The sequence below is a fragment of the Erpetoichthys calabaricus genome, chromosome 10, assembly GCF_900747795.2.
Source record: "Erpetoichthys calabaricus chromosome 10, fErpCal1.3, whole genome shotgun sequence".
NCBI classification, from domain to species: Eukaryota; Metazoa; Chordata; class Cladistia; order Polypteriformes; family Polypteridae; genus Erpetoichthys; species Erpetoichthys calabaricus.
Window position 1 is genome coordinate 56791783 of NC_041403.2, and position 16020 is coordinate 56807802.

At 39.4% G+C, this 16020-nt stretch overlaps 1 protein-coding gene across 1 annotated transcript in view; it reads left to right on the forward strand.

The window, feature by feature from the left end:
• zgc:113531 (uncharacterized protein LOC541359 homolog) overlaps nt 1-16020 on the forward strand; it is a 53051-nt gene that overhangs the window by 33901 nt on the left and 3130 nt on the right. The window contains exon 2 of the mRNA XM_051933149.1: nt 13717-13846. Coding sequence (XP_051789109.1) covers nt 13717-13846 — 130 coding nt within the window. The remainder of the gene's footprint in view (nt 1-13716; nt 13847-16020) is intronic.

Sequence of the window (16020 nt, forward strand, 5' to 3'; positions counted from 1 at the left end):
GTATGAGTAACCTGTTAGTGACAAATGTCCACTTTAAGCAATAAGCCAACATCTGTGTCTGCTTCCCAATAAATCTTCAACTAAAGCACTACATATATTACAGCAGGAGCACAATGGCCAAGCACTTGTGTTTTCCTAGCATTAGCAATTCATATAAGGACTGCACAGCAGACTTATGCATGTAATCTGATCTTTAAATATGAATTGAGGTCCACAGTGTGATCCCAGCTCTATCTTAATTGTAATGATTGACTAAGTGATTTTCTTCTTAAGCTGTTCAATGTGTAAATAGCTGATTGTCAACAATGAATGAAAATTGATATTTTAAGGAGATGGTTTGTTAATTTGGGCGGCACAGTGGCGCAGTGGGTAGCTCTGCTGCCTCGCAGTTAGGAGACCCGGAGTTTGCATGTTCTCCCCGTGTCTGTGTGGGTTTCCTCCGGGTACTCCTCCCACAGTCCAAAGTCATGCAGGTTAGGTGCATTGGCGATTCTAAATTGTCCCTAGTGCCCTGCAGTGGGCTGGCGCCTTGCCCGGGGTTTGTTTCCTGCCTTGCGCCCTGTGTTGGCTGCGATTGGCTCCAGCAGACCCCCGTGACCATGTAGTTAGGATATAGCAGGTTGGATAATGGATGGATGGATGGATGGTTTGTTAATTTGTGCTTTGGTAGGCATAAGGTGCCTCTGTGCTGGCAAAACTAGATGAATGTAATAAAAATGCATTTGTAGAAACTTTTGTTGGCATAATTAAGAAGAGTTGCAGGTAATCATATTTGCAATGCCAATCAAAAGTGAAAGCCTTAAGTTTAAGAAAAAGACACCATGATACTTTCCAGTTATGACCTTTATTGCACTTGTCATGCAGTTCAAGTTGACCTGATATCTCATGCTTAAGCTGGCATACATTGCAGTGTGTGAGCAGATCTAAAAATCAAAATATTTGTAGTCTTGTGGAATTTAAGTGCAGCTTTGGTGTATCCTTGAATTTTCAAACCCATTTAATCTGATTAAAGGGCTGCAAGGGACCAATACCTATAATGGCAACGCCAGGTGCAACACAGTGATCAAATATGGACAGGGAACCAGCCCATTACAGGGTATACTCTCACACATACATACACACACACTCACAAGTAGGCACCCATTAATCTCCAAAGGATTATGGAATTGTTGGTGAACAAATCAGTAGCTATGAAGAAACTGTGTGTGCTGTGGCTGTGGAGTCTGATGTGATAATGGCAATTTGTACTGCACTTCAGACAGCGGAGTGTTGGACCAGTTGTAGTTTTTTGAGGTTGGTTGTTCTTGCTGACTCTCTTTTCGTCAGTGTACTGCTTCAAGTTGGCCTCATATTTACAGAGTCTTCTCTGCATCTGCTGCCACCTAGCGCATTTGCTAGATGTTAGCATCTACCATGTAGCTGGCCTCATCCAAGACATGATGTCTCAGTAGAGAAGGTCTTTTGGAATACAACCATATATAATGTGAAAATAATGACCCAGCTAGTGCAGTCTCCACAGCTTGAGGAGGCTGAATGTGGAGATTATTACCGCTGTATTAAGCACCAAGTTGTTGGGCACTTTATCTTTCCAAGAGATGCCAAAAATGTTCCTATGGCAGAACATATAAAAGGATCTGAGTTCTTCATTCTTGCTTTGAATGCAGGGTCCATGATTCACTGCCACAAAATAGGGTGCTCAGTACACAGGTCTTGTACACTAGAACTTTAGTGTGCTCTGTAAGTTTGTTATTGGCCCAAACTGTTTTTGACAATTATGAAAATGTAGTGGCTCTTGACTTTTTACCAATCTGTTTATTGACCTCACTATCAATGGATAGTTTGTCAAAGTTGCAGAGTCCAAATACACAAACTCATGCACAACTTCCACCTTGTGGTCTATGATTCTGATAGACAGGAGCTGCTCATCACCCTGACCCAGCACCTGTTTTTTTCTGGGTAATGGTAACCCAAAGTCTTTATACAGTAGGCCTCTACAAAGCAATTCATACATTCTTGTAAGTCCTACTATGTATGGGTGATAAAAGCTGCAATCTCTACAAATTGATAGTCTCTGAGATATCTTTTCTGCACCTTTTTAGTCTTGGCCGTAAGCCTGGAGGGTTTAAAAAGGCATCCTTCAGATCTTGTGTGGAGGCAGATGCCTGCTGTAATTGCTCTGAAGGCACATTTGAATACAGTTGCAAAGAAAATGTTAACGTGGGAGAGCCCTCTGACATACAGTACTTCTGCTTCTTTCCACATTGGATGTAAAATAGCTCTAGTGTAGAGTCATCAAACAAAATGGTTTCCTTCATGTCCACATGAAAAGATTTTACAATACCAAGCAGTGTTGGTGGGCAGCCAATCTTAGCCAGAATTTATAAGAGGCCTTTTCATGCTCACAAAGTCAAATGCCTTGGTAAGATTGATAAAGGCTTTCTTTACTGTGTACATATGTCTTGCAACTGCCATAAGGTAGTGGAACACTACATGTGTTGTAGTCAGAGAAGATAATGCACTTCACGACTGCATTTGCTTCTCTTGCTACCTTGTCGATGTCAGATTACAAGGCTAGGAATCTCATGGGATGGCAAATTATATAAATTTGTGATGACTTTCTAGCACAGTTTCAGATTTTCAAAGTATTGCAAGCTCCCAATTAATGTTCTGCTAGACAGTGCTGGTGCCTGTACAATGACTATCCTGGTATGGCGAGTTCAGTTGCAATATCTTTTTCTCTCCTTTTTCCATTCTGTCATGACATGATAAACACAAGACATTGGGCAGATGGGTTTCACTTGTGTTTTTGTGGTCTAAAGCACCTGTGTATCTTATTCCTTGTGGATGTGTTGTATTTATTGCAGCATTGTACTAACAGGTGAGTGATCATTGGTTTCCAGCTCTCACATACATAACACCCACCTGTACCTCTCTCCAGAATGCACATCTGTGCAGAATGATAAGCAAAATCAGTTATTGCCCATGCAGCAGGTCAACCTCCCCACAAGACATAGTTATAGCAGTGAACAATGACAAGCCATCTTCAGGAATCTAACTCCAAGATTAGGTTTTAGGGTTCTCCCAAAGCCTTTCCGATGAATGGATATGGCTACGAGGCAACGGAGGTTTAAAATTGTGGTGTGCTATTTCTTAGATGAGTTGCAGATCAGTCTTGACAAGCCTCATTTACCTTCTAGTTTTTGGTCCACCTCCATATTTGGTAAGCATTCCCTAATTCACCACCTGGGGAGGCACTTGTTTGAGGCAACTATGAGCCCCACATGGGACTCACACTAATTTGTGCATCATTATGATTAAGAAATAAAACTAGAGTATTCTGAGAAAACTGCACACAGACTAAGGAATGACACACAACCTCCACAGAGACAATGATTGGAACGGAAGGCTAGCTATTCAGCCATCCAAGTAGTAGTTGTCAACATAAGGGTCACACTCTTGTAGCATCTCCAACTCCAGAAAAATAATTTTAAAAATCAAATTTCTTATAGAAAAGCAAGGGATGGACCAACTGAAAACACTTAAGTGCAAAGGAAATGGAGGATAAAACATAGCTTCTGTGGATCTTTCCTCACAGATTCAGGTCAGCATCTTCTTGGTGGGTTCTTTCCAACTTTTCCACCTCAAAGCATTGTGCCAAAGTACCAAACTTTTTTCTTCACTTCCTGCGCCAATCTTTCTCCCACCAGTTGACCATTTGTCTCAGACACACCTAATACTTCCACTTTTTATTAGTTTCTGGTGGTGATGCAGCTTTCCATCCTTGAGTTACTTCTGAGCACTGCATTCAGACTTCCATGACAGCTTCCCCTGCTGTATTAGATAGAAGGCATTTTTTTTATATATTATTTATACCTTAACCGTCTATCAACCAGAAGATGACCTCACCTCTGGCATTTTCCTCTCTGAATATCCCTCTCCCTCTTTAGCTGCTGAATGGCCTACCCTCTAGCACCCAATCTCTGTCTAAAGTGATGACCCACTGGGTCCCTGAACCCTTCCTGATGCAAATATGACAGTGCCTCTCTCCATCTCTCTATCTGGGAGACTCAATGTAAGACCAAGCCCTCCCTTGAGTCATTATGGTGATGCCTTTGCTTATGGCAACATTATTTCAGTTTAACACCACCTCATACAGCCTATATAATGTAGTCTAAAAACCTACTGTATATAACCAGGTTTTATTATAAGTTTTAGATTTAGCGTTTCAAAATTCATGCTGTTTTACAATAGTTTGCCTCAAATTGCTGCAGTTTGCAAAATGACGTAGTGTGTCCTGAAATTGAAATAGTTATCTGTAACAGATTTCTTTTGGAGAATAAGAAAGTGTTTTTCTGTAGTTTAGAATTTAAAAAAGAAAGTATGGAGTGACAACCAACAAGCTAAAAAGCCTTGTGGATAGAGATAAGAAGACGTCGCTGTGTGCGTCAGCAGCTTATCTCACAAAAAATGCATTTTACATTCTTCTTTATTTAAAACCAAAATCTATTCATTCATTTTTAGTGTCTAAAAAAAGAAGGTGTCTGCATTGATAAATTCTTTTCAGTAGGTGAGTTATGCAGTAAGTAGACTATAACATCAGTATTTGAACAGACTGCATCAAGTGTGTCACATGAAAACAGCTAAACATCTCAAACAGCTAATTCAGAGACAATCTGTTTGATTCTTTGCTTCACTTTGTGTTATGTCTTCTTTTTTTTTTAAATCCTGTATTCTTTAGTACTGGAGTGTCAAACTCCACTGCAGAGGGCTATATCAACTAATGGTATTCATTACAACCAGTCTGTGAATTGGGGGCTAATTCGTACTCTGTACTCAGAGTGTGTCTGCAGAATTAATTCAAGGTATAATATTTAGCAGTAAGTGCATTTTTATGTCTGGTCTTTCGGCACTAGCATGTTTATTTGTTATCTAGCCTCTTACATTCTGACCTTTACTTGTTACTATGTTTTTGAATGAAAATTGTGTGGTTTACAACAACCAAGCAGATGTACAGTATGTCTCATAATTAGCAAAGCTTTTCTTCAAAGTGAATTCACCTACTTGTTGCTAGCCTGGTTGGGATCGGACCAGCAATCAAGACAATCTGGTAAGGGACAAGGCACAGCCATATGGAACTCTCATAATGCATGTGCTAGCAAGGGCAGCAAGTCGTCATGTCAGTGCAGCTACATGAGAAATGCCAGGGGGTGATGTAAATGCAAGGTGTCAGAAAGGGACTACCAGCAGGAGCATTAGGGACACAGAGAAAGAAGTACAAAGGGAGCCAATCGAGAGTACGTGTTCCTACTTCGAACAACATGGCATTGTGCTGCCCCTGGGAAAATGGACAGTGTGAGTGCTGCTATAGTTGTCATTCCATATATAACAACATCTTTAATAGGTAGTTTTCACTTTCCATGCTGCCTCTGGGAGATTCAGTTGAAAAAACATATCATCTTTCACTTGTATGCAGATGATAATCAACTGTATTTTTCTTTTGGCCCAAATGGCATTTCTCCTGCTATGCCTTTAATTATGTCAGCCAGTAAAAGGATTTGATGAGTAATAAACTATACTTGTTTTTCAGTGGAGGAAAACAGGAAATTATATTAATTTGTTTGAATGCCAGTCTGCCACAAGGTCCTGTCATTTCTGAAGTTAATAGATCTAAGCATTAATTTTACTGACTCAACATGCAATTTCTGCATTTTTTTAACACCTATCTATATGTCTTTTAGTACACACTTTATAATACTATGTCTAAAACCTGCTTCTTCCAGTTTAGAACTGTCTCCAATATGTTAAGTATGGAGGAAACAGAAAAGATAATTTATTAATTTACTACTAGTAAAATTGACGACTGCGATGCATTATTCAAAGATGTTTGATATTGTTCTATTTGTAGCGCTCAGTTACTATAATTTAAAATGCTGCATTACTAGAACTAAGAAGTACGGCTACATACTGAATCTTGTTTTATTTTTATTTAACCTTTACAATGGTTTGTTTCCATTTGAGTTTATTGCTGATACCAAAATCTTTCTATCTTTCTATCTATCTAGATAGATAGATAGATAGATAGATAGATAGATAGATAGATAGATAGATAGATAGATAGATAGATAGATAGATAGATATTTTATTAATCCCAGGGGGAAATTCAAATACTCCAGCAGCAGCATACTGATAAAGAAAATATTAAATTAAAGAGTGATAACAATGCAGGTATACAGTCAGACAATATCTTTGTATAATGTTAACGTTTACCCCCCCGGGTGGAATTGAAGAGTCGCATAGTGTGGGGGAGGAACAATCTCCTTAGTCTGTCAGTGGAGCAGGACATTGACAGCAGTCTGTTACTGAAGCTGCTCCTCTGTCTGGAGATGATACTGTTTAGTGGATGCAGTGGATTCTCCATTATTGACAGGAGCCTGCTCAGCACTCATCGCTCTGCCATGGATGTCAAACTGTCCAGCTCCGTGCCTACAATAGAGCCTGCCTTCCTCACCAGTTTGTCCAGGCGTGAGGCGTCCCTCTTCTTTATGCTGCCTCCCCAGCACACCACCGCGTAGAAGAAGGCACTCGCCACAACCGTCTGATAGAACATCTGCAGCATCTTATTGCAGATGTTTAAAGATGCCAGCGTTCTAAGGAAGTATAGTTGGCTCTGTCCTCTCTTGCACAGAGCATCAGTATTGGCAGTAAAGTCCAATTTATCATCCAGTTGCACTCCCAGGTATTTATAGGTCTGCACCCTCTGCACACAGTCACCTCTGATGATCACGAGGTCCATGAGGGGCCTGGTCCTCCTAAAATCCACCACCAGCTCCTTGGATTTGCGGGTGTTCAGTTGTAGATGGTGCGACTCAAACCACCTATCTATCTATCTATCTATCTATCTATCTATCTATCTATCTATCTATCTATCTATCTATCTATCTATCTATCTATCTATCTATCTATCTATCTATCTATCTATCTATCTATCTATCTATCTATCTAATGTAAAATTGGTGGGCTAACTCATCAGCAAAAACACCATCTCCCATTTAATTCAAAAGCTGAAGTTTGGCACTGTAAAGCTCAATTCTGGGCACCAGTTGATGTGTCTGTGAGTGAAGGTGTTACTTACTTCGAACAAAAAGGGTATGAGAGAGAAGTAGAGCAGGAAGTGGTGTCTTTGGGTCCAAAACAAGCTGGGAGCAAATACACCCCTTAGTCAGTTCAAATCTAAGCACATCTCAGTTAAGAGGCCCCTGCGGCCAGAAAAGTGAGGGGTTAACACTGTTAACAATACATGCTGTTTAATTTCTTTTCACCTTGTTTTTTCTGTACAATCCTTACTTCTGTCCTGATTTGAGCCTCACCCCTTCATAAAAATTTCTTTCCTGGGTGGTCTACATTAGAGACTCGCATGTCTTTTTTCCTCTGTCCACAAGGAGATCATACAATATGTTTAACAGGAGAAAACAGCCCCAGAATGAAAAACATTCAATTCATTGCATGGGCCACATAAACGTGCAGACTGTAAACATCATTGCTGTTTGTAATAAGTTAAAGTAAAACACGATTCCGTGTTAGAACTTTATTTTCTAAGGATGGCTTTTGCGGTAAAACCATATTAATTAAATGAAAAGACAAATAGATGAAAATCACAAAATCAAATGCTTGAGTGAATGATATAAACATCTAATAATTTTAATACTCTACTATAGTACTGCTGTAACCAAACCCCATGAATGTATAGCAGGTGATAAACATAAAAACAAATTATTCAGTGAACAAAATAAAAGCCTACATCTGAAGCTGAGTTCACTCGGCATCATCCCACCTTTGTGTGACAGTAGGGCGTTTGCACATTACAAGATTAGATTTGTGGTTTGCATTTCAGTACTTTTTATTTGACTTTCCATCATTTTTGGAGTTTATTTCAGTTTTTATTGGTTACAATGTTTAATTACCCACTTTCTCTAGGGTAAACTGTTGTTCCCATACATTAGGCCTGTTTCAGTTTGTATGCATTGCTTTTGATCTAAACCCTCCAAAACAATGTAATAGTTCAGGATTTCTGATCAAAGCATTACATTCAGATCTAATTAAATCTACCATTTTTACAGGTGAAAGTATATTTATACCCCAGATTCCCATTATTCCTACTTATTACCACCTATAATTCAAAGCAATACAATTTCCTATAAAATTGTGATTTATAATGATTATCAACAAAAGCCAAGGGTCAGTCACTAAGAAAAGCAGGAATCAATCTACGTCATGAATGTTTTACTCCTGGCCAATTGTATGTAGTCTGTTCAAGAGTAAGGAGCTCCAGTGAACTAATAATAGTAGTTCCTGGTGTATATTTAATACAAATTATCCATCCATCCATCCATTTTCCAACCCACTGAATCCAAACACAGGGTCACGGGGGTCTGCTGGAGCCAATCCCAGCCAACACAGGGCACAAGGCAGGAACCAATCCCGGGCAGGGTGCCAACCCACCGCAGAAATGCAAATTATATATACAGAAAATTATAGTTATAGAATACATTAGATTAACTGATGGCACTAAAGCAGATTTCCCAGCAACGGGTAACACAGCAAGAAAGGGTATAAATTTTAAATGGCCTTGGCCCTGCTTCCTCATTTTAATGTATGCCTACTGTATATACTACAGTTTTGTCGGTTGAGGGAATCACTGCAGAGAAAAGAAATACAATACAATATAATACATTTTTGTATAGCCCAAAATCAAACAAGACGTGCCGCAATGGGCTTTAACAGGCCTGTCTCTTGACAGCCGCCCAGCCTTGACTCTCTAAGAAGACAAGGAAAACTCCCAAAAAAACCCTTTTAAGGAAAAAAAAAATGGAAGAAACCTTGGGAAAGGCAGTTCAAAAAGAGACCCCATTCCAAGTAGGTTGGGCGTGCAGTGGGTGTCAAAAAGAAGGGGGTCAATACAATACAATACACAAAACAGAACAAATACTCAATAAAGTATAAAAATAAAAATTTTACAAGTATGGACTAGAATTTAACAGTAGATGATATTACATAATATGATTTGGATTTGTTCAGAGTCCTGGAGACCTCAGCCATCAAGCTGCCTCCCCCACTTGGCAATTCCACAGCTGAAACAGCGCTGGGGCAGCCAAACTGATTTAAGGACCCCTCTACCCCACAATTCCTGCGATCCTCCATCAGGGATGACTTTACCTTAGGCAGGCAAAACAACTTGGCAGGTGGGCTGTGGCACCAAGTGCCACATTTGAATACCGAGAAGAGAAGCAGAATAGGTGAGGGTTAGTAACAAATTATAACTATCATGTTACTTATTTTTAGTGCTAATGACTAACAACAGAGATGCAGTCTGTACAGTTAATCAGCAGCTCTAGTCAGGGTGTGCTAAACTGAAGTACTGAGTCTTCAGCTAGGATTTAAAAGCTGAGACTGAAGGGGCATCTCTTATAGTGGCAGGCAGACCATTCCACAGTTTAGGGGCCCTGTAACTAAAAGCTCGACCTCCCACTGTTATTTTATTAATCCTTGGAATCATAAGCAGACCGGCATGTTGAGATCGTAATGTGCACTCAGGTTTGTAAGTCATGATAAGTTCCGACAAGTAAGCCGGACTTTGGCCATTTAACACTTTATATGTTAAAAGGAGGATTTTGAAATCTGCCCTAAACTTAACTGGGAACCAGTGTAAGGATTTAAGAACTGGAGTTATGTGTTCGTATTTTCTTGTTTTTGTAATAATTCTTGCAGCAGCATTTTGGATTAACTGGAGGCTGCATAGAGAACAGTTTGAACGTCCAGTGAACACTGCATTGCAGTAGTCAATCCTACTAGAGATAAATGCATGAATTAATTTCTCAGAATCCTGTTTATTTAGAAAGCGCCTTAATTTCCCAACATTTGTATGGGAAATGTTGGGACACCAGCCGGGTTTTCCCATTTTAATTCCTTTCAACAACATAAAACAAAACCAGGTGCTCGTCTCACAAAACAAAAAAATTTTTGGGAAATAACTAGATGTAGTCTTTTAGCGGCTGTAAATCTCTTTGTGTTGAGGTGCTCAGTCCACAAGTAGTGCCACCTTCCTGCGGCATCCTTGCTTTATAGCGGTGGGACTGGAAGGGCCAGGGTTAGTTTCCCTCACTGTGCGTCTTCTCGGCACTGAAGGGAAGGGAAGACAACACAGTCAGCAACAGTGCCTCCTCTCATCTTGGAGTTGTGTTACATACCTCAGATGAGCCTAAAAGGTAATCCTCGGACACGCATGCTTGAGAACATGCAGGACTGAATGTTACAATTACAAAACCTCAGTCTATTAAATATTCTAAAAATGAATAAAACAATAGAGGAACTTTTAGCTATAAGGCACCAAAGCTGTAGAATGACTTGCCTGCTTGTGTAAGAAATACCCTGTCAATCCTGGTATTGAATTCCAGGCTGATGATTCACTAACTTAATCTGACCAACTCTGATTTGAGCTGCTGATAATATTGTGGCTCTAGTTGTTAGTCTTTTGCTCAAAAATAGAAGCTTTCCAAATCATTGTGGACTTATACTGACCCCTTTCTCTGTATCTTACCAAGCTGCTACTCCTGACTGTGGAGAATGACACCAATGATATTGGGCTCTTTGAGTTCAAGAATGAAATGATTTAATCATCTTATTAGAGTGATGTGGGTCACCACAGCTGTTTGCTATATCCACAGAATAAAGAATTCTTCATGAATGCAGCTGAATGGAATGTCTGTCTCAATTATAATATTAATAGACTTATAGTGCCATGAATTGTTTATCTTAATCAAATTGAAATTTCACTCTTTTACTGTGGGTGGCATGGCGGTGCAGTGGCAGTGCTGATGCCTCAGAGTAAAGAGACTTAGATTCACGTCCCTGGTCCTCCCAGCGTGGAGTTTGCATGTTATTCCCGTTGTCTCTGTGGGTTTCCTACCACAATCCAAAGACATGCAGGTAGGGTGGACTCGCTACATTAAGTTGGCCCTGGTGTGTGTGTTCACCCTGCCATGGACTGGCACCCTTTCCAAGGGATTGTTCCTGCCTTGCACCCTATACTAGCTGAGGTAGGATCCAGCACCCTCAATGACCCTGTTCAGGAATAAGCGGGTTAGGAAATGACTGACTGTCTCTTTTACTGCGTGTTTAACCTAACTTCTGTGTTCGTGTATGTAACTAATGTATGGTTTGATTATTTATAGAACGCCATTTCACTCTGAGCCAGTGTTCTGCTATTTTTTACTGCCTGATCACATTTTGCTGCCGTAGTTGTCAAAAGCACGGGAAGCAGCTTGTGGCAGATAGAGCCTTTCCATATCAGATTTTTCTGCCTTCACAGACAGTAATAGAAAAACACACGGGGACAGAATAAAATATAGAAAAGTAAGGATGTAATGGTTGGAACTGTATATTTCATAATCCATCCATCCATTATCCAACCCGCTATATCCTAACCACAGGGTCACGGGGGTCTGCTGGAGCCAATCCCAGCCAACACAGGGCACAAGGCAGGAAACAAACCCCGGGCAGGGCGCCAGCCCACCGCAGGTGTTTCATAATAATACTGGTAAAAACTAGGGAACCATGTAAACTATGATTTAAACATTTTTTTCTTTAAGTATGACAACAGTAACAGATTAAATGTGTCAGATTTGCTTGTCAGGGTTCAAGTCTAAAATAAGTTTAGTCTGGTCACTTACAAATGTGTACAAATAAATAGCATTCAGTTATTTTTAACTACTGGTGTTAATATTGAAATGTATAAAAATCAAGGAAGCTGTTATCTGCATGTCAGAAGGATTTGTAAGAACTCAAGTGGTGCAAAGCCTGACCAATGAGATTCAAACTAAAGTGAAATGAGAAACTATGCAGGACTTTAAGAAACAAACTGGACACTATACCTATAAAACACTTTAATCACATTACTAAATATTGTGCCAATTTTTTTTATTAACTTCAGAAACAGAAGCTCTTGAAGAAAAGGAAATGCAAGTTATAACAAGTAAATTCTGCAAATGGACTTTTCACTAATCACATATGTCTGCTACATATATTTTAAAACCTACAAATGTACCAACAATCATAATGGAGAAAACACAAAATTTGAAAATCACATGTATAAAATTTTGCAAATCCCACGGAAGATTATGATAAATCTTCAATTCATTACATTCTTTTTTTACGGAAGGTAGGTTAACATGCAATCCACAATTGGAAGCTCTAGTGAATCACATTAATGGAAAATACTGTAAAAATATATGAAAAAAACATTGCAGAAGTCAAATATGGCATAGCATACAATGAATATTCAGTAATTGGAGGAAACAAACATATTAAATACTAATGAAGGGGAGGAAAGAATAAGAAAACAATAAACTGCAGCAATTATCAAGTATATCAAAAAAGTAAAAATTCAGAATGTCCAAAATAAAATTTACAAGTAAATACACTGGATATGCTGAATAAATCCCTCAAATTACACTAATGTAAGAAAATGCTGATGAAATCAAAAGTTAAAGTAAAAGGTCCAAACCTGACATGCTTAACCTCTCTCTATCATTCAGACAGAAGACACAAATGCACAAATATTTGATGAGTACCAAAATGTGACAGAATACCGGTCGTCTGTGAAGACCACTATACAAAAATGAAATGATTTAGAAAAAAACTCTCAGGGCCTTACACGCAGGAATAGAACACACAGTCTTACTTTGAATAGTACCTTTTTTAGAGCGAAAACCCTTTGAAATCAATTTTAAAGTAAAGAATGATAGCAAAACTGGCTCAGAGGTGTACAAAAAGCATACACTTGCAGCTACATTTATGTGAAGCGGTGAATTCTGAACTATGTTTAGCCAGTCAGATAAAAGTAAAAAGCCTCCAATAAACTTACCTACTAATATAAGTCTGATGTTATATAGTACTGTGTTGTATCTGCAACAAAACTTACCTTGCACACTTTTATATATTAATCTATTCGCTAAATCTACTTTTTCCAGTTTTAGTGCCATGGGAATCTGTCCAAACACTAAGTTAAGTTAAATAGGGAGCAAGGAAAAATTTTGACTTGAAATGACCCAAATGGACAAATCCAGCATGGAGTCCTTGAGCTGTTGTACTCAGGTTGATTGACATTAGAGCTCAAATACTGTAATATGTCTAAAAGTAATGGAAAGCAAAGTCTGCTTTCATGTCCCTGTGTTGTCATAGTGTGGCTGAATGATGCCAGACACTTACTAAAAAATAAAATTTATATATGTTAATAATTTAAATTAAAACAACACAAATTCTTAATTTAATTTGAGGAAACTGGGACAAACTTACGGTAATAGCTCCATGCACCATCTTCACAGGGCTTCAGGGTGGCATTTTACGTATAAGGTGTTGAATTAAACGGATTAGCAGGTAGAGGCCATGTGTTTGTTGTCCTCCACCAGCTTTACAAGATATGAATGAGATACTGTAGAATGTAATGTGAGTAACATGAGTGGCCATATGAACCAAACAGAAATTGAACAGTATTTACAGGGTTGGCCCAACATGTGTGAGTGTGATCTGTGATGGACCAGCTACCCATCAAAGTTTGGTTTCTACCTCTTCCCAAATCCACGTACCCTGACTCGAATAAAGTATGTACAAATATTGCTGGATGGATGTAAAACCGAAAACTGTTTTTTTTCTTTCCCACAGCCTTCAGAATGCGAGCAGTGCACATGCAACTCAGACGGCATTGCCCGCTGCTTAGTGGCTGATTGTGCTCCACCTCCCTGTGTTAACCCTGTCTATGAGAAAGGGAAATGCTGTCCAGAATGCAAAGAAGGTAAAAAAAATCTAGTTAAAATGTTTTGAAGGATGTGAAAGTGTACAGGCAAAGTCTAAACCAAAAATAAACAATATTAGAATCAACTAAAACTGGAAATGCATTAGCTGATAAAACACAGAGTGTGGCTTAATGACCAAGAAGATGACTTTGAAATCAGACTGTTCCAAAGTTCTCTTCCAATGATGAAACACTGCTTGCTCATAAGCATACTACAGTACTTAACCAGCCTGGACAAATTCAGACTGCAAATTGTTCAAAGAAAGTGTTCCAAGGTTCATTGACTAAAGCTGAAATGATTTACAAACCTTGTAATTTGCAATATATTATGCTACATCATCAGAAATAAATAATGTTGCAATGGCATTCCATGCTTGGAGTTCTAGAACCTGTGTTTAGTCCCCATCTTGGACACCCTGCTGGCACTTGTAAAGGAAAGCTCCGTCATTATGTCTCATCTAGTTCCTTTTATTATTCATCTATTGTGAGGGCAACAGATATACTGTACTTAAATTTACTTATGCTCGGGTAATTAAAGCCAAAGCTCTGATTTTTATTGTGAATTTTATAAATATGAGTTAAATAACTGTTACAAGCTTATGAGGAAGTTCGCCCTATAATAGTGCCTGTTTCATGTCATGGGTTGGAATGATAAATCTGTTACCACCCATAAGGAGCCACATGATCATTGAAAGCAGCAGACTGACTACAATTGAATGCATTTGAACTGTGGTATTGGACGAAGCTTCTATGAATGCCATGGAGAGCAAAAATCACAAATAAGGAGGTCCTAGATAGAATTAAAAGGGGTTCATCCGTTGAAGACAAGATAGCCAGGCAAAGGCTGATATAATTTAGTCACTACAATAGTCACTTATGCAGGGAATGGTCAGTTGGACGAGCGTGACGCTAAGTTGTGCATGAACCAACAGAAAGAAGCTGTTAGGAACCAGAATACATGGAGATAACTTGCCCATAAAGTTTACGAGAGGAAGCCCAGACTAAAGCAATAATACTAATGATGATAATAATAATAAACACACCTGCTTGGCATCAATAATAAAAGTTAATTAATACATTCAGTTGATAGGAAGTCTATCCTGTGCTTAAGTTTCTTTACAAGTGCAGAACCTCACTACATCTATTACATGTTATGGCCTGTAGTGGACGTGATCAAGCCCCAAAACCCCAGGCACAACTAGAACAATAAAGTCCCAGGTTCAGTGATGGTATTTTTATTAAATGAAGCACCTTGTCACAGGCACTTCTCACAATTAGCACAGTCACAATTCCATTTCCTTTTATCGTCCTCCATTCTCCTCCAGGCAAGCCTTATTCCTCTACCTCTCAACTCCAGTTCCAAGACTGAGGTGAGTTGACACTTTTTTGTTTGACCTAGAAGTACTTCCGGTGCCACAGCATTACACAACAGAGGCACTTCCGGTGGAATTCCCAAAGCAGGGACAGCCCTTCCCTACAGCTCCCCCTGGAAGCACCTAATTATTTCAACAGGACCGCCCATCAGGACTACAGCTCTCAATATGCACTGCGGGTGTATAAATGGGAGTTCCACCAGAGGGATCCTGCCACCCAGTGTATAGGGGGAATACATGTCCTCAGGTAGTAGTCTCCCTCTGTCCTTCTGTGATTATGGACTCCCAGCCGAGAAAGGCACCAATAATCAACCCGGCTGAGATGATCATCCACCCACATCCTTCCATAAAGACTTCACGGAACAGGACTTACCGGGATTCTGGCCAGCCTGTGTCATCTGTGGCAATTTTGTAATTGTCCTTTTTGTAGCTGCAGCACAAGCAGACTAATGCTGTCTAAGCAGGTGTGAACTGTTAGCCTTGTGGCTTAAAGTCCAGGTAAAGAAAGTGCATGTTGGCTTGTCACCAGCTTCTCCACATTTTTCATGCCCCAGACTTTGTGCCTTTGCTCCAAATCAATTTTCTTCTGTCTGGATGAGACCACTTATATCCCTTTTTTGGGGTCTCTTCTAGGGTTAAAAGCCTCATAAAATCCTGAGTGGCCAAGTTATTGTAGAAATTATGTCACTGATTTCACAAAGTGCTGGAAGTCATTCTGAGGTACCCAACTCGGACAAGGATGCAGAATGGAGCTAAGACTGGGTTTTTATTCAGGTAGTTACTGGAGAAGACACTTCTCCA